Raw genomic sequence first — 27,026 nt, 5'->3', positions numbered from 1 at the left:
ATTAGGAATAACGGATAGCTTGATGATGACGCTCCAGCACTCCTCTCAGTCAGAGCTAGTACCTTAGAACTTCTTGTAGGTGCTCTTACTCCTTTTACCTCTTCTAGGCTTTTCCAACTCAGGGTGCCAGACAGAATCCTCTGTTTCTGTAGAATTGTCTCCACCCTCATCTGTGTTTTTAAGTTTTACAATGACCAAGAATTAGTCAAGAATAATAATGAGAAAAACAATGCTGACAACAAAAAAGAAGTTTTTGTTAGAATTAGGGAAGATACATCCAAATTGGATATCCCTTCCATCTGCAAGCTATCCACCTTAATGCTTAAATTTGAGGAGGATACATGCCTACAGAGGAGCAATGGCCAAAGTGGGAATATCCTGGGTCAACTTAAGGATAACCCCCATTCCTGTAAATCTAAACACATTTCCGTGCTGGTTTTGGTGAAGTTTTCCCTAGGGTCAAATTTGACATAATGGTGGCTTGGTTTAACTTTGAATCAAGCACAACTAGCAGCACATTTACATCTGCCAAAAAATCGTTTTTAGAGTTGCTGTTTAAGGTCTTGAAACCAAGTTGCCACCACCCTTAATCCACTGAATTGGAAAAGAGACCACACAACAACATAGGATGATAAAATTTACTACTGGAATAACCTCCAAGGCACAAAAATAAACCAAGGAGACATTAAATCACATTTCAACATAGATGCTTCCAGTAACTACTTCGTCGTATTTTACAAGTTATGAGTGACCATTGATAAGTGACTTGGGAAATTTACTTACCATCACAGGCTTGCTTCAGTGTTTGTGGGCTTTGACCATCAGATTGCTTGTGTCTTTGTTTCATGATTGGTGAGATGCTCTTAGCCTTGAAAATGTTATTAAATAACAGCAGTTTTTTAGTTAAGTAAATGTCTAAATACTAACTCTTGCAACTGTCTTTTACCTTTGGTGAGACTTCCTCATTTTTAAGCAGCCGCTTGAGGTCATAACGAGATCTTTTTGCTGCTATTGTTATTACCCCTCGTGCAGTTTGTTGCTCAGGATCGTCACATGCGCCATTAAATGGTGGCATATAACAAAACCTTTAAAAAAATAGCAATGCAAGGTGACACATGAAATAATTAGAAAGTAAGGATAACAAGAATACTTAAGTAAAGCAAGGGACGACTAGTAGACATTCACCATTTATTTCAATATCTCAAACAGATATCGAAAAGCTATGATCTGACTACAGATGAAGGGATGGCACATAATAACAGGTACTTGTGTTACTGTATACCATAAGGGAACCAGACAGTACCATGTCAGGACTCAAGAAACTTTAGTTCCTGAAAAATACCTGATGGCCAGAAAAGCCAAATTATAACCCTCAACCCTCGTACAACTTCAGAGTTTGGTATAGTGGAAGAAACCAGGGTTCCACAAGACGCATTCAAATCAGCGTTAAGGAAAAAGGTGCCACCGACAAAATAGCTTGAGCTTTGATCTATGAAAAAGGTGCTCAATCTGCAGTCCCAATTTTAGAGTACAAATTATAACCCTCAATTCTCAATACAAATTCAGAGCGTTGGTATAGTTGAATCCGATCTTAAACTCCCAATACACTGGAACTCCTAAGTGGTGGTTAAGATCATGTTATAATTTGATACTCTAACATGTTGCCAGAGGCTGAGCATCTTTTTAATGGGTCGAAACCGGCACCATTTTATGCAATGATATTTTCGTTTTCTACCGTCCACTTTATACATGTCTGATGGGATTTGAACTTTGATTGCCCAAATACCACCTTAAAGTCACATCCACTACACCATAACCCAGAATTGTAGTGAAGATTAGGGTTATAGTTTTATACTTTTAATTGCAACTTAAAGAAAACCAACAATAATTATCCTTTTTGCTATTTTCTTGTGTGATAAGAGCCAAAAGGAAATACAAGGTTGTACAAGCTATTATAGACTAGAACTTATGAGCTGTACAGCTGAACTTTGAAAATGAGAAGTTGAGGAAAAAAAAAAGAAAATTTGAAAATTCAATTTTACACAACAGATATACACCATAAAAATTGAATGTGCTACGAAGTATGAGGAGGATTGTAATTACAATTAAGGCAGAGCAAAATGAACATGGACTAAGGCATTTAAGAAAGATGCAGTAGCCTAGTCACTATATTAAAATAGAAGGGAAACCTCAACCAAGCTGAATACGAAACTATACATCTAGCTGAGGAAACAGGCTAATCCCTTGAATACCTCAAAAAATAAATTTGGGTTAACCGATGATGGAACCATCAAGACCAAGAAAAGACCGCGCCCATGTAAAAGTATGTGAAATAAAACTCCAAATTCTATTGCAAGGCCAGTGTCCAAAAAGCTGTAATCTTACTCCCATGAAAGTATAACCAACCACGCAAATGTGTGTACACCTCCCTGCCCCCACCCCAAACCCCAACAAAAAGAAACAGGGAGATGATTAATAAAAATACATTGTTGCATATATTTTCAAAGTTAGTATAACGGCTTCAGCATCTGGACAAACAACAGAGCAAACAGTTGTCATTAAATTCTCTTGGATAACCTTATATGCTTTTTACAAGTTCAAAGCTGCAGTATATCATCTTAGTCAAATTACTGGAACCACAATAAGTATAAATGTCCTTGTAGTTGTATCGCAAATAAGTTTGCTTGCCCGTGTTAGCTCTTCCCAGAACAGCCATGAATATGGTTTACTGCCTAAGGCTTCCATCTTGAGTACAAACTAGTTCATAGACCTAGCTTCCATATCATCATATATTGTCCAAACGTTCCATCTTTAGATTTCATGCATATAGTTTACAGTATAATGTCCTCGCTCATTACTCTGCTTCATCTTTATTTACACAAGGTAGTCCGATCATTTTGTGAAGTTTTTTATTTTCTATTATTATTATCTTTTTTTTTCTTTTTCTTTTTTTTTTTTGGGGGGGGGGGGGCGGAGGTGGGCGGCGAGTAATCATAATAACTACCAAGTCTGTGTGCACAAACATATATTTAAAGAAGAGTAGCACGTCATATACAAATATTCTGCGCCTCAACCTTCATGCACGTGTTGTGACATATAGATTTCCTATGATATAAGCATTAGCTTTCTGAGAACCAATATCCATTTAGGAAATTGGTAGTGCAAGTTTAGAATGTAGAAAAAGTAAACAGTATACTATACGATAAATTATCAATCCTTTTAGAGTCATTGACAACCAGGAACATAGAATCCAATTAATGCTACAGAATGTTGTTTCAGTGTTAGATAATTATGTTAATTATGTTACCTCCACACTAACCATTTAAATCCTTGAAAATATATAACCAAAATCACAATCTTCAAAGGTTCTATTTTTCTGGATGGGCTATTAAACAAAAAGGCATGATCAAGTGCTAATGTATAATACAATCATGCAGTGTACCAAAAAAATATGAACACAAACCATTCAGGAGGCAAACTGTCAATGTCAAAACCAGTGCTCAGTATCCGCCACTTACGGCATTTGTCACACTGAACCCACTCATGATCAGGCTTACACTTTTCACCGCCCCTTTTCTGAAAAAGAAAAATCCCATTCACACAATATCAGAGCTGGAAAAAAGTTAACTAGCATAAAATTTTCCAGAAAGTACATATCTTCTTAATTCTAAAAACTAATAAGTAAATAAAGGAACTTTCAATATTTTTTTAATTCTCTTGATCCACCATCTAAAAAATGCACATCTTAGGAATCCAAAACCTAGAAGGCTAGAAAAGGAATATTTCATTTATGACAAAGTCTGAAGTCCTCAAGAGAAGCATTATAATACTTCAATTTAAAAAAAAATTAAAGGGTGAGGTTCAGAAAGATACCAAGTCAACTTTGTCAAAATTCTCATCCAAATATTCATCTATTTTGCTTCCCAACCACTCTTCAAGTTTAGCATATGCTTCACAATCCTGAAAACCTTGTTTGTTGTTAAGTACCCATACATTACCTTTATTATCATCCTACAAGAGGGAAGGATAGAAAGGGATCAAAAGATTAAAACATTTTCACGGTTGATGATAATGGAGTAGAAGAGTGTTTAGCATTGTCTCAGAGGGAGGCAATAAGAAGTTTACCATTAAAGCTGAAACATCTACAACCCCTAAAACTCCACGCCCAACGTCTGCATTATGTATCATACTTCCAACTCTCTTGTAAGCCTATGCGAAATGAGCATGTTCGATTATGAAACAACTTTTAGCAATTAAACATATATCCATAAGATAGTTAAAAAAAACTAGTAAAGCATAGGATAGAAGCCAACTACGTGCAATTTCATGGCATAGTTGTTTTTCCAAATAGGCAACTGGGGATCAGACTTTGAAGAAAATGGTTTTTTACATTATGTATTAAGTCTTCATTCATGACCACCACCCACAAGACTAAAGATCATGCAGCAAAAGGAGTGTTTTCTTTTCCATTAGATTGCACGTCCTCCAAAAAGAAGGAATTAAACACTGGAGAAGTGTTGTTAGTAGCTTTTCATTCTTGTGGACAAGAAATTCATGAGAATTTTGTGAACAGCATAGCATGTGATCCTTCTCTACCAATAGTTGAAATTTAGATTTAGAGTGATTTTGCTAATGTGTATCAAACTTGCATCCCATTTTATGGATTCTGGTGCATTCATCCATGAATGCATGGGACTCCTGTTGTCCATTTGAAGTAACTATTGAGTTTGAACTATTGAGTGTGAACTTGTAATTCTATCATGGTTAGTCAACGTTTCATCATTCCTGGACATGATCTTTTGGGTTTTTGTGTTGATGCAGATAGCTGCTGAGTTCAAACTTGTAATTCTTTCATGGTTAGTCGATGTTCCATAATTCCAGGACATGAACTTTTGGGTTTTTTTGTGACGAACCAGATGACAGTATTATGTTTTTTGTGCTTCTACTACTGCTAATACTACTACCATTTACTATTTGTAGCACATACTATATGGATGCAGGAGCTTTACATGCCGCTGAATAATCAGAGCAATAATTTAACAACTTGGTACCTTTTCTTGAAAAATTCAGTAAAGAAAAGTGTTATTCCTCTGATAAATGAGAAGTGTCAGAAGCATAAGTTGACAGGTGACAAACATGCTTGAAACTTTCTCATCTTCCCCAGCTTGCAGTTTTCACTGAAATTTAAACTTCCGATGAAAACAGAAAATCCCAGTTCTAAATCATGCAGAACAGAAGATAAATCCCTATCACACTCCAAAAAAGGAAAACATATATTATAATGTTTATATTCAATATCACGAATGTGACATTTAAATTTTCTGCTAATTCTAAGCCATTGACGTAAATCCTCTCTACAGCATGTCACGTCATATTAGCTCTTGGTTAACAATGTTGTCTCAAGACTCTTCGTTCTAGCTGAAGGCTTGCTCCTTTGTTGCAAGGGTTTAAATTGCACAAGTAAACATCTATTGACCTGCCAACTAATCAGCAAATTTACTTCGGCATGATCCTCTCTTGCCTATTACCTAGCTAAGAATTTGGCATCAAACATCAGAGGGTTGACATTAGATTGGTGAAGAGAGGTAAAATTTGGTTAAATTTTCTCTGGAGCACTCCATTATGTTGGAAAGGTTTAATTGATGATGATGATGATTTATCACTGTATATGTCACATGAATTTTAAGTGAGGTACAAATATATTATTCCAAAAACATATCAAATGGAGAAACTATTCTAAGTGAGAACATGTTTCTTAGTCATTGAATTAGAGATTAAAGAGGAAGAAGTGGTACCATCAGACCCAGGATAAATGAATCAAATGATTGGTGGATGCGGCATCTAAACGACTAAACTTTTTACTCAAAAAACATATGAGGATTATCATAAAATTAGGGTGATAAAACATCAAAGAACCACCAACTACACTTAAAAAAGTAAGCAGGAAATGGATCTATTCACATTTGAAAGTTAAAACTAACCTCAATTAGTCGACCATGCCAATACAAGAATACTCCACCATTCATTCGTTCCCATTCAATCTGACTTCTGCCTAGTGTTAAGTGAATATCTTTACCCATTATAGTGCCTCTCACTACAGAAGTCTTATTGAGGGATTTTGCCAGTGGTCGACTTTTCACCTATCAAAAACCGGAAAATGTTAAGATTAAAACATAATGAACCTTTTCGTAAGCAGACAGATGAGCATATAAATAACAAAAGTTGCGAACAATAACCGATGAGCCTTGGACAATTATCTTCATCCTTGGATCAAGGAAAATAACTTCCAGATAAGCTTGAAGTGAATAATCCAGTGGTACCTGTAGAGCCCAGAAGAAATGTCAAGCATAGAAGAGAAATGGTTCCAGTATGAGAAAACTTTTTCAAGATATTAGCCTAAAGGACAACTCTGATTTCAGCCCCTGAAAGACATCTATTAGCAGTCAGACTAGTGATGTGACCAAATAAGTAGGCATACATTAACAAACAGAACACATTTGCATTAACAAATTACTAGACTATCTCTGATCGAGCTCGAGCATGACATAAACAATTGTTAAAGGACAATGAAAGATAAACCAAGACTTAAGTTGATAGTGAATGAAGGAAACCTCTTGGCTTATTTGTCCAGGACGTGATCTTATTCTCCTAGAACGAATTAGTATGTCGCCGCGCACACCATCCTCGACCATGCTTTCACTATCTTCCCACTGAAGAGAATAATCAGAACTCCACTTATCTAAGTTCCATATGTAGATTTGTGTTCCAGTTGCCATCTCTCCAAAAAGCCCTAACCGTTCCCCTAGTAAATACTCATTGAAAGGGGAAAACTCCTTGATAGCATTCAACTTCAAATTTGCAGATGCCTCAGACTGTATACTCAAATCAACCTCCATAAAAGCCCCTAATTTGCGATATGCAATAATTGGAATCTCTAGATTCTGCACCAAAATAAGGAAGTTGAAAATAATGATATTAGAACATAGCCAAACTACAAATAAACAAAAACAAATATATATATGATTTACTTCTTTGTCCTCATTGTAAGATTGAGACAAAAAGGCGACAGATCTTGATCCTGTTGTTTGTGAAAGAACGAGGACATCTTTTCCAAGTTTCATTGCCCCAGTCTGCAAAGTTTTTACATCCAAAATCAAATGCCAGTTGCTACTAAACAAACCTGATTGAGAATACTCGCTGAAAAGAGAAACGAATATTTCCTAGCAAAATCCATTGTCAGACGGCAAAAAAAGATACTGGTGAAAACACAAGGCACAAGTTTGCCAATGTCGTATAATTTCTTGCCTTCCCCGCTTCTAATTAAGTATATATACAAGTATATAATAGAACATAAGATATCCAAGCTATCAGAACAGACCAGCAGAAAATGCAAGCATATCTTGTGAGAAAAGAAAGTATCTAAATTTCTTCTTCCAAAAGGCTATGCTCCATAAAGATTTATAGATCAGCCGAGTAATAATGTATACTCTGTCGGACACCATAATCAATCTCAAAGTACTAAAACACAGTCTGAGTTGAGCAAGGGCTCACAACTTTAATTATATAAATCATTCTTCATAACTAAAATTACATGACTAAACAAACTATAAGATAAACTTATACAAAATCTCCAAGAAAATTTAGCTTGCGTTTATCAATATCTATGATACAAGATACTAGCTTTCCTCTGTGTTTTGCATAAATGTCATAATGATGATATTTCTATTAGGAGTAAATTTAAGGGTAAATTACACTAATCTTCCAAGAATTTTCAGCATTTTGTAGTAAACCCCCAATAACTTTAAAAATCGCACTAAACCCAAAATAACTTTTTCATACTCCCAATATCTTTTGGGTAAATTACACTAAAGCCCCAATAATTTTCAAAATGCCTTATTATGTTATTTTTGTTCTAACTTATGGGGGTTATCTACAAAATGCAAAAACTTATTGGGGGCTTTCTGCAAAATGCAAAAGTTGATGGGGATTTAGTGTGATTTTGAAAGTTATTGAGGGTTCACTACAACATGCGGAAAGTTCTTGGAGATTTAGTGTAATTTACCCTAAATTAATGCATAGAGAAAAATAAACAGAATTCGCAGCAAGAAAATATACGGGACAAAAAACCACAAATGCACATAGTTCAACCAGAATGGAAAATAGAAAAGTAAAGAATGTGGAACCCAGGATTCGCAAACCATAACCCTGAATCTTAAGGCCAGAACTCTAGGGACCAACATCAGACAAGTGGCCTTTCATAAACTCATTCGAAATACTAGGGTGGCAATATAGTACTCGCAATTAACGCAAAAGAAAAGTAAGACCAGCAAAAAAAATTTAATCGAAGTTCTTATCCACAAATTAGATATGTGGACATGTACAATGAGCTCTTTTTAATCAATGTAAACAAACAAATACAAACAGAAGGCGAAACAGCTTTCAGAAATATATCAGAACGGTACATACCTTAAATCCAATTCCAAATCTTCCAATCCTATCCGGCGTTTCTTCATCTGGCTGCTTGTGGCCAAAAGAAAGCATTCTCATGATATCCTGGTGAGACATGCCAGTACCATCATCAACCACAGACAAAACAGGAATCTTTTCACCAACTTTCTTTGAATATAAGTACTCAACCGATATGCCCAATCTGGAGAAATAAAACATCTTCACAATTAATTGTCTAAAAATGTCTTAGTCAACAATTAATTCTGGAAAAAGAACTTCCGCTTTACTGAATCATAAAAGGCTCATAGATGCACCATTTTGAACCTAAAAACTAAGCTTACAGCATCTGTTATTACAAATTATATCAACAACTTATGATGATGATGGAGCAAACTACCAGGAACTTTAGACTAATAAATTGACAGCTTTAATCAATATAAACATAGTTGAAAAAGTAAAGCCTTAAGTAACAATGGAACAACCATTGAGATACTGAAATTTAACAAAAAAGTACCTCCTGAAGATCATAATAACACTTCGACAAAGATATGATATTTTTTGGACGAAAATCTCCAAGCAAAAAAATTCCATAAGGTTTTGAAGTGTGCAAAAAAAATCCCCGTAACCTTCATTTTCTCTTTCATTCTCCACTAACTCTTCTTTCTTCTCTAACTCTCTCCAACTTCTCACAGAGATATACTTAGAAAAAATGAGAAATATATAAAAGGAAAAAATCAGATAAAATGGTCAGCAAGAAATTTAAATAGAAAATAAAAGAAAAAAGTGTTAGATGCCAGACTTGATGAGTGTGAGCTAGAAAGAAAACTGATTTAAAACGAAATATAACAGAAAATTACTACAGAAAGGCAGTGATAATGAAAGAAAAGTAGGAGAAAAAAGTGAACGGAGAGAGTAAGAGAAAGAAACTTGGGAAGACAGAAAGAAGAGTAAGGGAGAAAGAAGAAAGAAAGAGAAGAGAAATTTTAGATATTTCAAAATTGGGGTTTTGCGTAATATTTTTCATCCAAACCTACAAATTTTAATGCTGAGCCCGAACTGTTGGATTAAATCTGCGGGGCATTTTTGTTACTTCCAAACTATTAGTTTGGACAATGGAGGGGTGTTCTGGAATTAACCTAAACTGTAACATGCGAATTTAAAGGGACAATTTTAAAAGAATAAGATCATAACTTTGATCAATAGAAACTTAGTGAATGGTTTAACATGATGATGCTGAAAAATGTGATTTTCTTAATTCATGGCTCAATTTCTGTTTGTTTCAGGAAGAATAACTCTAACAAAAATTTATATCAAACATAAAATTACATGTCGTATATGCATCTGGAAAGGCATAAGGAAATGGATTTGGAAATACCTAGTTGCATCAGCATCTCTGGAATTGTCAATAAGCTCAGCTATTGCTCCAAATGCCCATGCTGCATGAGTCTGACTAAGAGTTCTCAGATAACTAGGATCTGTCCTTACAAAACATCTTCCAAGGACATCATCCCCCAGCATTGCAGATGCTCCGTTAATCCCAGAAAATCGTACATTTTTGCAATAATTCCTACCGTGATCTTCTGCTAAGTTGCTCCCAGAATGCTCCCAGTTGTTATCTTCCTTAGATAACAAATTTTTTTTAGACGATGTAGAAGAGATGAAGCATAGAAGTCAATTAAATTCAAAGTAAGTTGAGGCAGTATCCAATCCAAAATTAAATAAACTTAACCAGAAATCTATTCAATCTAATGTGACGTCCACAAAAAATCAAGCCCAGGGTCGTCACACTTGTAGCAGTCACATAAAATTTGTGTTCGTGTTTATTAGATAATTTTAAAACAAGCAACAGATAAGAGCCAGCCAGATCAACTATTTTTATTTCACCTGACATTTCTTGGTCAACAGGTGCAAGCGGGGTCTTTCTCTTGCACAAAGCAATAACATGAGTAAACTCCGGATCTGGTGCAAGTAAGTAAAAGCTGCAACACCTCAACTTCACAACTGCAACCTTCGAAGGACATGCACATTCAAAGAGAGGTAAGTGTGTTAAAGAGATGTGTGTTAAAGAGATGAAGTGGAAAAGAATTTTTGACTTGAAAACTCCAAATTACCTTAGCTCTCTTCCAAAGATAAGTCATGAAGTTCGGCCACTCATTCTTCTCGTGAAGATTTTCCGGCTGAGGGTATAATTGATATCGAGGTAGAGTCGACTCTCTATACATAGAACTTGGTCTGAATTCACATATTGTCCAGCAGGTAGGGCTGTACAAAAATGATTGACATGAAAATAAAAATTATGACTAAATTCAGATGTTCATAAGAAAATTAGCCAGAATTTAAACCTCTGATGTTCATTTCATATATTCACTGCTTCTTCAGAGACAGAAAGAAAGAGAAAGAATCATGAAACCCCGGAATATGAGAATTACTCCAAAATTTCATTGTATTTAAAAGAAGCTTGAACTAAAACAAGAGAAGCATTTTAAATTGTAATAGAAACGTACACTTTAAACGGAAAATCAGAACAACTTGCACGGCAGATACTCTTCTTGTCCTTTTGAAGGGTAACATATTGACCTTGCCCTTAGAAATGAAGGATAAAAATAACATAAACTTAGCACATTGTAACTTTATATACATTAAACAGAGGAAAGATTCAATAAGAAAAAACCATAACTCGAAATATGATCAATTACCATCAAGCACCAGCGGTGACCCATTTAACTCAATCTTTTCACTCCCCATACTTCATCTGCAAAAAAACTACCCAAAAATCAAAGGAAATTGACCAAAAATCAACACAGAAAAACATGCCTTAAAAGTAAACAATAACATTTAACAATGTTTTAAATCATCACAGCCAGCAAGATTCTTCAAAAAACTATATCAGACAAAATGTAACCAAAAAGACTAGAAAACACAATTACTTCTTCCGAAAAAACCATAAGACCACTTCAAGAAATCCAATTCATGTGAATCTACAATAGATGATTCCAAAACTCTTTGAATCATCAGGAGCAGCAAATTATTCAAAAATAAAATAAAATAAAAGCTCGGAAACATAAGGCAAGCTTAAAAATAAAAAATGTACATATTTTTCCTACAGAAGCCCTAAAACCACTAAAGCATAAACAAGTATAACATCTAACAACACTTCTAAACATCAAAACCAGCAAAATTCTTCAAAAAAATAAGCTCCTCCCAAAGGTAGATACTTCATCTAAAAGAAAAGGGGAATTTATTAAAAAAGATCTTTTTGCTAAATAATTAGCAAAATTGATCATTTTGCTAATTATTTAACAAAATCGACCTATTTTTGGCCAACAGGTCAAAAAATTATCGATTTTAAAAAACGCCCTGCTCAGAACATACGGGACTACTAGTCCTGTATGTTTTGGGTGAACTAATTACCGATTAGTGCTCACAGAAAACATACGGGACTATTAGTCCCGTAAGTTTTGGGCTGAATATTTGCTCTGCCAAGCAAACCCACGAGACTATGTGTCCCGTGGGTTTGCTGGGCAAAACAAATTAGTCTCTGCTTAACGTACGAGACTAGTATGTTGGCCCTTTTGTTTTGATGATGATTTGTCAAACAATTTATACCTAATTTGTTTCTTAGTGGTTGTGGCTTGTTTCTTTTTACAGGATATCTATATATGATGAAAAGTCATTCATATCAAAGTTAAAGATTCAAGATCAAACTGTGTGCGCAACCTCTTAGGTATATTAGTAGTTTTGTAATGTATATTGTGTGAATATATTTCAAGCTCAATATATATATATACACACACAATTTTGATTTTTATTACAAACTGAGTTTATTTGAGAAGACAATACAATATTGGTTTATTAATCTTGTTTACATTACATTCACGTTTTATAACGTTTATAAAAACATTTCATAAAGTTTCCACATTTTCTTACATGTCAAACTTCATTTTCAAGATTCATGAAAAACATGTATTATGTACATTTTTGCTAAACGTTGAGTTTTTACAAATACGATGTCCTTTTTGCAAAATTCCTTTTCAAACAAGTTTGTTATTATGTTTGTAAACTTTTCCCAAAATTTCATATTTTTTGGAATTTATTTACTATTTTTTAAAGGCCTTTGAAATTCATTTTTAAAATTTAAAATAGGCTGAAAAACTGTTATCAGTCGACTGATACATATTATCAGTCGACTGATGAAACTAGCCAGAATCATCAAAAAATTTTGTTTTTTGGTCAGTCGACTAACGAGTTCATCAGTCGACTGATGAAGTGTTTGCTGACTCTAATGATTAGCTCATCAGTCGACTGATGAACAATATCAATCGACTGACGGTTCCAACGGCTAGTTTTTCCAGCCGTTTCAGTTGACTGATGAACAATATCAATCGACTGACGGTTCCAACGGCTAGTTTTTCCAGCCGTTTCAGTTTTGGAATTTTTTGGTCTTTTTGCCTTGTTTCTCTTGGTTTGGGGGCTTGTTCTATGATCCTATATATATCACATACCCTCTAACTTCTGTGGGTATCAAGAAAATTGTTTAATCAAGTTTTGGAAGAGTTTTGTTTGTGTTTAAGCATTGTTTTAAGTTTCGTTTCAAAACAGGAGTTTTTCACAAGGAGGAAGCTTTTGATTTCAACTGAGGAATTCATCCTCATCATCATATCTACAGCTCCTTGTGTTTATAGAGAAGATTTCTAACTCTTTTATCTAGCTTATTTATTATTTTGATTTTCATATTCATATCTTAGCTAGTTTTATTTGAGTTAGAATTTTATTATTCTCATTTATCACACACTTTTATTGAGCTTATAATATTTCATACAATATATTGTTGGGTAGTAATGTGTGATTTAGTGAAAGTGAGACTTATTGTGTTCTCATTCATATTAGAGAACAATTTATTATATTTGAGCTTCATTTGTGAGTATCACTTTGTAATACACAAGTACACCAAGAGGAGTGTGTGGTGAGGACGTAGTCGATATCAAAAGGAGTGACATCGGTAGTAAAGCCTAGGGAGAGGTAGTAAAACCGAGCACTTAAGGGAGGCGATACGTAAGGACCAACACTTGAGATTGTAGTTTGTGTATGTACATTGTGAGTGACTTGTAAAGTTTTCGGTGAACTAGAAAACCGAGTGTGTAGAAAAGTTCCGATTTTCAAACCGGGTGTGTCGATATGGTGGAGATCTCGAGGTGAGGAGCGGAGACGTAGGTCAAGGGTTGATCGAACTCCGTGATCATATCTTGTGTTTGAGTTTGCTTTGTGTTTATTTATTTTATGCTTGTATTTTACATTCTTGCTCATAACTCATTCATATATCTTTTGCAAGAATCAATTAATCAAGAAAGTTTTTTTTAATTGGCATAAAATCGAAATTAGATTAGTATTGACCATATTCACCCTCCCCTCTAGGATGCTAACATAGTAGTCCCGTACGTTAAACAGACTCATTTGCTATGCAAGCAAGATCACGGGACTATTAGTCCTGTGGGTTTGCTGGGCAGAACAAATGAATCCCTGACAATTCTACTGGACTAGTAGTCCCGTAGAACTGTCGGGCTATATAAAGCTCAGATGTTCCCCAAACTAGGGCACAATCGTCCTCATTCTCTCCCACTCCCTTTCTCTACCGATCTCTCTCCCGATCTCCATCTCTCCCAAACCTGATCTCCCTCTCTCCCAAACCGATCTCCCTCCCAAACCCGATCTCCATCTCTCCCAAACCTAACCCAACAATCCCGATCTCCCTCTCTCCCAAACCCGATCTCTCTCTCCCAAACCCAACTTACATCTTCCTCCCTCAAATTTGACGCCGACGCCGTCTATTCTCTCTGACGCCGACGCCGTCTATTCTCTCCGACGCCGATGCCGTCTATTCTCTCCGACGGCCGACGAGATCCGAAAGTTCATCAATGTATAAATTTCTTATTTTTTCATAAATTTCTCTATATTGTTTAGTTAATATTGTATATCTAGAGGAAATATTTTAATTATGATTATCAATATGAAAAAAATCTAATTTGTATATGATGGATTTTAATTCTTCAGTTAAAATGGCGAATGGAATACCAATTATTTGCTTATTTAATAGAAAACTGAGTGTTAAAATAAATAATATACCTATATACGATGGAGGCTCTAGAAAAATGTTCATGTTATCTAGAAATTACAATTTTGATAGAATGATGGAACAAATATACAATTACTGGAATTAATCATGCCGAAAATGTCATTAAGGTCTTCTGTAATTGTCCAATAAACGAAAAGAGAACAATTGCTATAGAGATCACCAATGATGAAGAATTAAATGACATGATATAACTTGCGGAAAAACAAATCTCAATCGAGCTGTTCATTGAAAATATTCCAATGTCTGGGGTTGTCGAAGTTTCATCTGCTCACGAAGAGTTCTCCCGCATGCTTAAAAATCAAATCTCGTTATCTCAAAGTGCCTTGCACTTAAAAAATGACTCAGGTGTAATGTCAAGTGACATGCTCCACAACTCGCCGGGTCATGTTTCAGTTAATTTACCGGTTGGTTTTATAATAGAAGAGGATGAGGATGTAAATATCGATGATGATAACAAAGTCGTTAAAGAGGAGGAACATCTTGATAGTATGCAGTGTGCAATTGGAGAGACCAATGATGACGTAAGTTTGATGGATGAATATTGCGTAAACAACGATTATGTAGAGTCTGAAGAACCGTTGCTAGAAGAGTTTGAAAATGACGAGTGGATAAATATCTCACAAGCTGGGTTCGTTAAGCATGGTCCTAATTTCGATCAACCCGAGGACTTCACTTTCAAAAAAGAAGATCTTTTGAGAATAAGAAAAGCTTAGTTTTCGTTATACGTGAATGGGCAATCAGGAATCGGGTCAAATTCAAGCCGGTTTAAACCAATACAACTAGTTATCATATAAAGTGCTACTTTAATGAGAAAGGTCAAGGAGAGAATACAAGTGCTGCAGACGATAGAAATCCAAAGTGTCCATGGAAGCTTAATGCAGCTGTTAGGAAAAAAATCTAATGGGCAATTTATGATCTCAAGTTATTACGGACTTCATACATGATACAATCCGACTGTCAATAATTATCATAAGACAGCAACTTTCGCTTATATCATGAAGCTAATTATGTCCGAAGTTAGGCGGGAACTTGATCTTACTCCAGGACAGATAATTACAAAGGTATATGATATGAAAAAATAACTATATCCAAGTATAAAGCATATGATGCACGGAGGAAGGCGTTGACTAAAATATTTGGAGATTGGGAGGAATCTTACCAACTACTTCCGCATTATCTTGCAGCAATTAAGAGGAAAAATCCGGGTACCGAATATGAGATAGTGTCTAAGGAGATCGCACCGAAAATGGAGAGGTTCATCCGGGTATTTTGGGCATTTGGGCCTGCTATCAAAAGGTTCTCTTTTTGTCGTCCGCTCTTAAGCATCGATGGAACACATTTATATGGTAAGTACAAAGGAGTGCTCTTGGTTGCGACCGGTGTAGATGCAAACGGTGGGCTATTTCCAATAGCTTTCGCGGTTGTGAAGATGGATGATACATCGAGTTGAAAGTGGTTTTTCTAATGTAATTACATATACATTCTGACTGTTCAAAGTCCAAGAGTTATTACTTTTATTTTTGATCAGATGAAAAGAATTCCACGAGCCTTACACGAGAGGTGGAGTGCACCACATCATCACCGCTATTGCTTACGGTATATAAGAGCTAATTTTAAGAAAAAAACATGGAGAGGCCAATTTACAAAATTTATTGTGGTAAGTCGGGTGTGCCACTGTACCACTAGTATATGAGGGAGAAAATTAAATCCCTATCAGTTGAAACACACAATTGAATTGAACAAAACTTGAAGCCGCAATACGAAGATCGATGGGCATTATGTAAAGATGGTGGAGTGCGCTATCGTATGATGACAACTAATTGCTCTGAAAGTTTCAATGACGTACTTAAGGGTGCCCGTGCTATGCCAATTCAAGCCTTAGTTGCAAGGACGTTTTATAGATTGAACGCATACTTTAATAAGAGACGTAGTGATGGTGCAAATTGGACGAGTAAGTACACTCCAATAAGATAAATTTGTAGAAAAGGATTGTGACTATAAGAACATATAGAATTGAACCATTCAACGACAATGAATGGGAGGTTAAAGATTATGATGGTACTTACACCGTTCATCTCTATGACCAGGAGTGTAGTAGTACTTATAGTATACGACAATTACAAAAATTATCATGTGAACATGTTTTAACAGCTAGTTCCAGTCAAGATGGTGGTGCTAGATAGCAATTAATTGATAAAATATTTTCTATTTCTCTCTATTTTTTATTATTATAGTCTTATTGCTTTGGCAGAAACTAATAAGTTAACAATTATATGTGCAGGTACATACACGATGCTTCCCGGGTAGGTTACTGATGAAGTCCTCTATGATCAGTCATGCCACCGTTCAGAGAGCATATCGTTTACATCGGTAATGATTCTCTATTTTTTAGTCATAAGTTTACAGACACATTAATTATTGAATTTGATATGGAGAGATTTTTGCTCACTATTTTTATAAAATATGACTAACGCATTTGAATATGTGATAGGTGGTTACCACTTCTCGATGACTTTGACATGTGCGGCACATTATCATGGGGTAGTGCTGTTTTAGCATACCTATATCAAGAAATGTCAAAGGTTGCTTTAATGCAAAATAAAGAGCTCAAAAGATGTTTAACATTGTTACAAGTTTGGGCATATGAGAGATTGGTTTTGAGACCACGATTATGCGAGATCTGAGAGTTAGATGAACACATTCCACTAGGTTGTAGGTAAAAATCATTGAATTTAATTTTAAATTTAAAATTTTGAACGAAAACCTACCTTATATCATACTTGCAGATGGAATGTCACTAAAGCCTACGATGAGACCCCAACAAGACAGTTAGATTTTTACAGAGGGGAGCTCGATCGGGTGAAAAATTTTTAGGTATTGAACTTGAATTGAAGTCGTTTAAAGCTACCGATATATTTCAAAGAGTTATTAATATATGGATTATTTTGTAGTTTGAGTGGCAGCCATACACACCTTACTTACCTCGTCTACCGTTAATTTTTATGGAGGGACACGACATATGAAGGGCCAAAGTTCCTTTCGTTTGTTTCGAAATTGTGGAGATGCACGTGCCAGATCGCGTGTTTAGACAATTTGGATTCGCGCAGCACACTCCAGAATATGTCGAACAACTAGAGAGAAAGGCTTTTAAAGGTGGCCATCAGATTGACTGGCGGAATACGCATCATTCATACATTGCTAGATGGAATAACCGGCATCAACTTATTGTTGATCAGCTTTATCCTCCGATGGAAGAAGTCGATTACATTAGATGGTATTGGGGTTTTACCAGACGTTGGATAATCACTCAAACCACGCTTCTGGTCGACAAAATCGAGATTCGCTCCCAACAATCCCGATACGTACCAAGAGGGGTAGATGAGAGACAATGAGTAAGTAATTGCGAAAATTATAATAGAGTTTTCAATCTCTTGTATGCTTTTGGTTTCGTATATGTATCGATATTTTTATGTAATTGTAGATCGACGCTATGGACGAGATAGAGGGGATTGCAAATGAGGGCATTGTTACCGCCACAGAAGATTCAGTACACATCATTCTTGCATCGGATAGTGGCGAGGGTTCGTAGAACCTTTCGACAAACTCATGAGGATCGGCATGAAGGTCGCGAGCAGGTGACGCACGAAGATACTTTATATGCACACCGACGAAGACGTGGTAGATCTTGCTTGCACGACGATGAAACCGGTCCGTCGCAGCAAGTGGACCGTTACATCCCCACACACAACCAGAGAGCGAGCATATACAAGCTCAAGTCGAAAGAGGCCGTCGTCGATCTGAGCGGATGCGAAGAGGGAGACGACGGGGGAAGGGCGGACTTTTAGGTTGTTAGCTTTTCCAATAAGATTATATATTGTCATATGGAATTATTGATACATTTAAATTTGTTTAGCTTAGACTACATATTATCTTATGGGTAGACTTGATACATTTGGAATTGTTAGAATTTTGTCGTATTGGTATGCATATAACTTGCATATTGTGTTATGATGTTCTGAATTGATTAACCTTGTTATTATCTGGTGTTTATTTCATAAAATTTGGATTTATTTAGAGTATTTTGTGATGTTGTGTATTTTGCCGGATTTGTGTTGTGATGTTGTGTATTTCGTCAGATTTGTGTTGTGATGTTGTGTATTTTTTAGATTTGTGCAGTGATGTTCTAAAGTTATAACTTTAATCAATGTATACAATGCGGATAACATTTTTTTTGTAAAAGTTTTGGTCAAATAATACTGTATACGAAGCTAGAGGCATGGCCTCTGCCCAGCAAAAAGCCTCTGCCTAACGTACGGGACTACTAGTCCCGTACGTTTTGGTAAGTTCACAGAAAACATACGGGACTAGTAGTCCTGTATACTAGTCATGTATGTTTTCTATGAACACTAATCGCTGATTAATTCACCCAAAACATACGGGACTAGTAGTCCTATATGTTCTGAGCTGGACGTTTTTTAAAATCAACCTTTTTTTGACCAATTGGCTAAAAAAAGGTCGATTTTGCTAAATAATTAGCAAAATGATCGATTTTGCTAATTATTTAGCAAAACGGTCTTTTTTAAAAAAAATCCCAAAAGAAAACCTAGAATCGCCAAACTAACCGAATCACGCCAAATTTATGATAGAACGATTCCATAAAAACGCTTGCATACGGAAGCATGAATTTAACTAAACATACTCAATTTTTAAAAAAGGAACAAAAAATTAGAATGAAATATAAATCAAAGAAAAATAATCCCCAAAAAATTAAACCGTCAAACGTTATGCAACCGAAAAACTCAAAATGAAAATGATTCGTCCAAAGAAACCCTAGAATCGCTAAACTAATCGAATCACGCAAAATATAATTCGAATTTTCATATAGAAACATCAGTTTAATAAATAAACCTTAAATAATGGCGAAAAGGAAAACGACTAAACGTCGAGTCGCCGAAACTAGCGACATTCTTTAGGAAAAATGAGCCCGGAAACAACATGCAACCTAGAAACTCGAAATCTGTTACAAAATGAAAGAAACCCTAGAATCCTATAGAGAAGCAGGAATTATAAAGAAACTAACCTAAAGAATCACGAAAGGAAACAAGTAAAACTTACCAATCGCTGAAGTTAACGAGAATTTTAGAGAACTTTAGACGGGTGAGAGCAAGAGAGAGAGAGAGAGAGTGAAGCGTCACCGGAACGCTCTCTTCCTGTATAAAGGCGGTGGATAAATTTTAAAAACCGTGTTATTTAAAAAAGAACAATTTTTCAAAACCGACTGAAATTTTTTTTTTTTTTTCAAAACCGACTGTTTTTTTTTTTATTTATCAAAATCGACCCGGTTTTGTGATTAGCAGGCTAATCACTATCCTAAATAGTCGGGGTTGGCAACCCCGACTATTTAGGATAGTGATTAACCTGCTTTAAAGGGTGATTAGCAGGTTAATCACTATCCTAAATAGTCGGGGTTGCCAACCCCGACTATTTAGGAGGGTGTTAAACCCTAATTAAAGGCTTTAAACCCTAAAAATTAATGTCCTAATTAGTCGGGGTTGGCAACCCCGACTATTTAGGATAGTGATTGTCGGGGTTGGCAACCCCGACTGTTTAGGAGGGTGATTAGGCTGCTAATCAAAAAACGGGTCGGTTTTGGTAAATAAAAAAAAGGGTCGATTTTAAAAATAAAAAAATTAAATGAGGCTGTTTTGAAAAATTGTTCTTGTCAAAACCGGCCTATTCTAAAAAATATTTTCAAAACTAGTTTCAGCAGTCTGGTTAAAACTGGGTCAATTTTGACAAATAAAATTCTAAAACTTCACGGGGGCTTGAAGTCCCGTAAAGATTATTTTAGTTCATAAGACTTCAGGGGACATGCTCATTTTCAAAACAGTGCAATCTTCTCCCACTCTTACACGCCCCTAAACTCCTAAAGATTAAAAAAATAGCAACATTACTCTCCCACTCCCACCTCACCACCTCCCAACACCACCCTCCCAAACCTAACGCCTTCCCCACACCCCCACCGTCACCCTCACCTCCCCTTTAGGAGACTCTCCCGCCCCTCTTTGTCGCCTCCGCCTACAGGGTCACCATCGAGCACGGAGGCAAGGCCCGCGACTGCAGGCTGGGCGTGTGCATGATGTGACCGGCACGGTTTCTCAGCGGGGAGGTCGACCAGAGCGAAGGGATGCTCAGCGAGGACGTGGTCGATACGGGGTATGCGCTGCTCTGTGTGGCGCATCTGAGGTCAGATTGTACGATGAGGACTGTTCCCGAGAAGGAGCTGTTGTCTCTTCAGTTGGCAACCGTCAATGGTTTTAGTTGTCGAGGGAGGTTGCTGGTGTTGGAGTTTGGTTAGGTCAGTGTGGAAAGCGAGTAAATTAAGAGTTTTTCTTCACGGGACTTAGACTTCACGGCACTTCAAGTCCCGTGAAATCTCACGAACTAAAATAACTTCACCGGACTTGAAGTCCCGTGAAGTTACGCAGATTAATTAAATGGCTGCTAAACTTCACGGGACTTCAAGTCCCGTGAAGTTTCAGAGTTTTTTTCATCAAAACCAACCCAGTTTTAACCCGACGGCTAAAACTAAGTCGGTTTTGGCGAATATTTTTAGAATAGGCCGTTTTTTGCGTATATTTTTGTAAATGGGTAGGTTTTCAAAATTTATCCTAAAGGCGGTAGTGCTTGATTCGCGCCATAAGTGAAGCTGTTGCCCTTTGTTTGGGGCCTAAATTACAAATTATGTCATTGAGGAACAACGGCCTAAGCCGTTGCCCGATGCTCCCAGCTAGGCTGCTAAACTACCTCCCTATCCTATCCGAGGAAATATCTAATAATCATATCCATTAGGATACGAATATAGTTATTCAAATCTATAACTGATAGGATATAGTTACGAATATAGTTTTGTAGTGAAATAACCGGATTCATATCCGAAATATCTGAATACATATTAGTCATACTATTACGATAGTTTTAATTATTAGATTATAGATTTGTGGTTAATTTTGATGGTCAAAATATCTAATTTTAGCTTTTCAGTTATAATGAACATATTAACGACCTCTTTTGTATCACATGAACCATGTTTTTCTCAATACTAGTTAGTTTTCTCATATCCGTTTTGTATCCGCATGCGTATCTGCTTGTATATCTGTATGTATATCTGTAATCGTATCCGATTTTAGTGGATATGAATATGAATTTTCTTTTACCGAGGTATACCCGTCTCCGTATCCAAGATGGGTAAGTGTATATGGATATGCTAATTATCATATCCGAGCCGTATTCGGATCGAATGCACCCCTACTCCCCGTTGTCAAACAAAAGAGAGATGGTATTTGTTTTATAAATGAACTGAAAATTAAAAGAGACTGAAAAGTAGCACCAAGTGCAATTTTATGATATGTTGATGAGTAATTTTTTTTCTTTTTTTCCTTTCTTTTTTTTCTTCTTTTTTCCCCTTGACAAGTGAATCTTTTAGAAGGGGGAGCTACAGTCAGAGTGACAATTCAAGTTCATATGCTAGAGCACTCCCTCTCAAACAATGCGTTCCTCTTGAAACTCCCGCTCCGGCTTTGAGGCCCACTTCTAATACCCCATAACACCAAGTAAACGAGAGTCCACGGATCACCTAGCAGTTGCCACCCGTTGGTGATATGCTGATGTGAAGTAAACCATCTCTTGTGATTAAAAAGAATTTAAGCGTGCTATAAAAATTACATTGCTCTTGTGCTGCTACACATAAATAAATAGTGCTTATAGAAGCTCTCAATTTCTCTTTGCAATTTATAAGAAAAAAATCTCACTGTTTTTTGTGATAATATAACAATGGAAGTACTACGAGAATAACGTAACTATTACGTACAGTCATCATCGTAATTTAGTAGCAAATTTAGTCTTTTTTAGTTGAAGTCTTTTCTTAATAAGTTTTATCCAATTAAGGAGGAAACCCACAAACTTGTCCCTTCCCAAATGGGCGAGTCTTCTTTTGGATATAGCGCTCATGAGCAGAGAAACCATGTGCGGAGTCCACCTCGTAGAGGATCTCCATTTTGTTTTCTAGCAGATTTCAGCACATCAAAGTCTCATCAACCTCACCACAATTATTGTACCGTAAGAGCACAATATCGAAACTAGCTCACTAGCTTTGAAAATTTTGTGAACAACTGGATATAAACATCACATTTTCTGAAACAACATCAAATTGATTAGCTACTTATACATACATCCATCTTTCACGTAGCACCACTAGTTTTGTTCTTATCCTTCTCAACAACGGTTGACTGTGTTAGTCGAGCTTTGTGCTGTAAAAGAGCCAATCGATCGGCGAAGAACAAATCCTTCATATGCCGAAGCTGCAGCCACTCTTTCTCCACCTGCAGCTCCACGTCCTCAAAATGTTCGATCTTTTCTTTAATTGTTTTCATCTGGCAATGAGTCGTTCACTCTGCTGAGTACTACCCGAAAAAAGAACAAGCAGAAAAGAGCCTAGCCTTTCAATAAGAGGGAGAACATAGAATTACCTGTGCTTCAACTATATCAGTAATGGATTGCTCGACGTACTGCTGTTCCTTCTCCAATTGAGTTTCTGCTTCAAACGCTGCCTCGCTGAGGACTTTGTCAAAAGACTGTCCTTTCAAAGTAGAATCATCTGGGCAAGATGTAATCGTTATGGCTCAAGTAAACACGTAAAATGGAGCAACAAGAACCCTAGATGTACTTTTTTTTTGCCACCATAACTATCTGATAGAACGCCACGATGAAGACTGCTATAGAATAATGATGATTTTCTTATGTTTACAAACCGTTTTAAATGCCAGTCCACATGCTTGTTGGAGGATATAAATAAAGAGAAAAGAAAAGCTGAATCAAGAAATTATGCATATACAAAATCTCAATTCTTTGGTGTCCTGTAAGTTTTTGTGGGTATAATCCATACCTCTTTCCTGTCTTTCATCATCAGAAGATCCGAACTCCATGCCACCTGGACTACCAATGTTAGCCTGGTTGACATCATCTAAAGCAGCAATGGCAGATTGTGCTGCAGCTCCAGCAACTTCTGAACCCACCACAGCAGATAAGAAAGCTACCTGAGAGGGATAACAACTTAGCCATCTTCAGAATGCATGCATGCACGTGTTATCTAGCACTGGAAAATTAACAAAATCATAGTTTGGGTTGAAAGTACAAATTCACATTTAACAGAATGAACAGTAATTCAGTAACCCCAAATACGTCCCATGGTCACTACAATCTGTTACAGACAATCAAACGATAAAATAAAATTTTTGAAGGATAACAAAAACAGTCCTGTGATACCAACGAGAGAAGAGCTTATGTGGCAGCAACAACAATAATGGTAAACTATGGACCATAACATTTGCCTGCACCTTAGCAGGAATTGATTATTTTAACAATAAAGCACAATCTCTTATCTTAGCTGCTTGAGAAGCAGATTCTAAAAGAACAGACAAATAAAATAGTTTTTGTAAAGACAAAGGAAAACGTAATTTCATACACTTTCCTATGAGCTGAAGAAGCTTAAATACAAGTTTCTAAGCAAAGCCAAGAATGCCAAGTTAACTAGTAAACAATTTACTTCAACGTTCTTAGGAGCTAATAGTTTTAACAGTATGAAAGGAATTTTACATCATTGCTACTTAAAATTTGAGTGCACACCTGCGCCATAATTGGGTTGCTGGCATCTGCTAGTGGTGTCAGACACCTTCGTTTCGAAAGAGAGGGCTCCACAATACTCTTTTGTCCATTTCCATTGTCAATTGTATCGTCCTTCTGGTACTGCATATATTCTTCGCTCTCTAGAGGGCCCATAAACTGCTCTCCAAAAGGTAGCCTGATGAACCTGGCAACACAGTCTTTTTCATTTCGACTACCAACATGTTCTGCCACCTTCTTCCAGTCTTCGCCATAATGCAAGACGGCCTCAAGGAGGTGAAGGGTTTCCTTGTCGGTCCAATCCGCCTTTGTGTCTTCACTGATATCAACCCGTTTGAAATCTGTTGAACTGAGACCAGGCCGATAGTTTTCACGCACAAAGCACCTCGTACATAGAATAATATTGGCCTGCCCAATAACACAAGATAAAAAAAGTAATAAACTAAAAAAAACCAGAAGCCATGCTAGATGGATAACAGCCTTTTCTAGCTTCCATAAAACTACAGAAACATGCAGAGACAGAATGCGTCACGGTTTTTTGTAACCCGTCCACTGTTATGTAAAACTATAGTTTGACTTCCATCATTTCACATCATCTACCTGTTCTCAGCTCTGACAAACATCAGAAGGATGACCCTTTTCATGAACACAAATATTTGATGGAAGAGCATAACATAAACTAGTTGATGGAAAAGTAGCTGCAAGTTAACTGTTTTGAGAATACTAAACATGAAGCACGTCTGAGGAAAGAATGAATGCCAACTAATAGTACTAAGAAATATAAATAAGCTATTATACATGCTCTTTGATAATAAATAAACTGCTGCGGAATCAAAAAATATGAACCTTATCAAATGAGTTAGGAGTTCATTACAGACCTTATCAGTGGCAAAGCAAACCATTTTACATGCTGTCTTGCAATCGCTGCATAGCTTTTTAGGGCTCTTTTTTTTCTCTATATTCTCTATAACATCTCTCTTCTCCTTTGAGAAGGGCTTAGCTGATGGCACATAATTGACCAAACCCCAAGCCTCAAGAAAATCAAATACCCTTCTGATAGACCCAACATCACTAGCTATAGCTCGTCGGGCCTCAGTGAATGTGATCTTTCTTGAAGGATTTGCTCTGAACCTTTTGATAACTGCGTCCCTAATGTACTTGTAAATTCTAGGATTCCTGGGGGAAAAAAGACAATTTAGGATACAATCTAGTAAGGAAAATTTCCATCCTCGACAACAAATGGATGCATTAATTGATCCCAACAACTAATGCATGCATAAATATTTACTGTGAGTAGAAGAAACTACCTCCAACATATTCAATATAACCATTGAATACAATTTTATACAAGGTTTAACTGTATTTGATGGCTCCAACCTTAAGATACTTTTTAAATTCAGACATTTTCATAGTTAAAACTCGCTATTGCTAAAGAAAGGCAGCATAAGGACACGTAGAATGTAGCAAGATGAAAGATTTTTGTGCAATATAAGGTTGCTAAGTGATAGTTTTCAACTCCTCTTTAAAGGTAGTGATAGAATGGAGAAAAATCTGGACCAATATCTTTAAGATAAATTTTGTTCGAAGCTGGAGGTACTTTTCTGTCATTAAACTGAAATTCTAAAGTACCTTGCAAATTAAAGATAATTTATATAGCATATAGTTATACTTATTACCAAAGACCGAGAACTTTCATTGTCATTTTAAGTATCCCCTTAAACTTCCCAACATCAAGGAAGAGAAATATTTTTTTTCCATGCTCTACCAAGACCCTAATTCTTTTTATATTTCAGGGGGTGTTTCTTTCTATACATTTGGTATGTTTTGCATTGGAAAATGGGACCCACATGTTTAAAATCCTAGATTTTCATCAAATGTGTTGTTCGTTTGGTATTTTTCATGCCATGGACTTGGGGTTGCCACGTAGGATAGAGCATCAAATGTTATCCCCTAAAATTATGTTGACCTATTTGTTAAACAAAATTTGGTTGCATTTTATAACCCATGCATATCATCTTTAATATCCATAACAAACAAACAAGACTTTGGATATGAGTTTATCAAAATCCATTACATGCATCAAGATGCAACTCGCGAACCAAACAGCCCTTAGTTTCTCAATTCTTTTCTCCATTAAGAATTTTAAAATCCTAATTTTTCATAGCTCTTTTATACCTAAAATATCCAAAACTTAATAAAGAAAAGGAAGAAGGTCCCCTAAAATTTTCCACTACACCTTAATTTCCATAATCCCAATCTTCTAAATTTTCCATTTAAAGCAATAATTAAGGTCAATATGGACAAATTAAATAAATTAAATGGTTTTGACTGCAAACATTACTAAATATCCTCCAATTACTCAGCTAAAAAATAGAGTTACCTAGAAGGAGATTTCCCATCGAAGAACTCCGGTAGAATCTTCCTCTCCGTCTCATGTATCTCATCGGAAGAAAACCATCCTACAAAACAAATTGTTTCCCCCAAAATTCTTCCAAAATAAAAAATTAGGGTTTCTGAAACGGGAAAAGAAGTTTACCTGAATAGCTAGGGATGGTAATGGTATAGGAAACCGAAGGAGCGGGCGTCTCCGGCGACCGAGCAGCGGTGAAGTTAGGCGCGGTTACCTCATTTGCATCGTACGCCGGAATCTCAGATTTAACGGCGGGAGTTGGCGGAGCTTCTGACTTAACGGCGGGGATGGAAGGGGGTGGAGTTGGCTGTGACGTTGGAGGCGGGTGATTTAACGGCGTAGTCTGCGGAGTTAACG

At 36.3% G+C, this 27,026-nt stretch overlaps 2 protein-coding genes across 5 annotated transcripts; both read right to left on the bottom strand.

The window, feature by feature from the left end:
• Positions 57-19,788, bottom strand: LOC109846276 (MORC family CW-type zinc finger protein 2B-like). Of its 4 annotated transcripts, none has more exons than XM_020415500.1 (17): positions 19,694-19,788; positions 11,145-11,200; positions 10,953-11,031; positions 10,560-10,710; positions 10,333-10,456; positions 9,824-10,064; positions 8,467-8,650; positions 7,029-7,130; positions 6,612-6,941; positions 6,237-6,320; positions 5,982-6,140; positions 4,126-4,209; positions 3,874-4,011; positions 3,464-3,576; positions 947-1,085; positions 784-868; positions 57-170 (listed from the first exon to the last, which is right to left on the bottom strand). In XM_020415500.1, the coding sequence occupies exons 2-17, from the start codon at positions 11,191-11,193 to the stop codon at positions 64-66; spliced, it is 2,169 nt and encodes a 722-aa protein (XP_020271089.1). In that variant the 5' UTR covers positions 11,194-11,200; positions 19,694-19,788; the 3' UTR covers positions 57-63. The 4 variants fall into 4 exon arrangements, with proteins under 4 accessions (XP_020271089.1, XP_020271092.1, XP_020271097.1 ...); XM_020415503.1 differs by lacking the exon at positions 19,694-19,788 and adding an exon at positions 19,487-19,546; XM_020415508.1 differs by lacking the exons at positions 3,874-4,011; positions 4,126-4,209.
• LOC109829242 (SWI/SNF complex subunit SWI3B) lies at positions 22,667-27,024 on the bottom strand (the record flags this gene model as incomplete). The annotated part of the gene is made up of 7 exons (XM_020396423.1): positions 22,667-23,010; positions 23,107-23,234; positions 23,523-23,673; positions 24,263-24,667; positions 25,138-25,435; positions 26,640-26,718; positions 26,796-27,024. Coding segments are annotated over 7 exons (1,482 nt in total), but the record flags the coding sequence as incomplete, so codon positions are not given.

This window comes from Asparagus officinalis, chromosome 1, assembly GCF_001876935.1.
Source record: "Asparagus officinalis chromosome 1, Aspof.V1, whole genome shotgun sequence".
Classification (NCBI taxonomy): Eukaryota; Viridiplantae; Streptophyta; class Magnoliopsida; order Asparagales; family Asparagaceae; genus Asparagus; species Asparagus officinalis.
Note: the sequence above shows the minus strand (reverse complement) of the source record. Positions and strands in the feature narration are given on the sequence as shown.

Bases quoted from the DNA above. Each gene is read 5' to 3' on its own strand.
- LOC109846276 (XM_020415500.1), bottom strand. From the start codon at position 11,193: ATGGGGAGTGAAAAGATTGAGTTAAATGGGTCACCGCTGGTGCTTGAT. The intron at 8,651-9,823 runs GTATTTCCAAAT...TTATTTCTCCAG, and splicing joins AGAGATGCTGATGCAACTAG to ATTGGGCATATCGGTTGAGT. The intron at 7,131-8,466 runs GTATGTACCGTT...AAAACTTTGCAG, and splicing joins GATTTGGAATTGGATTTAAG to ACTGGGGCAATGAAACTTGG.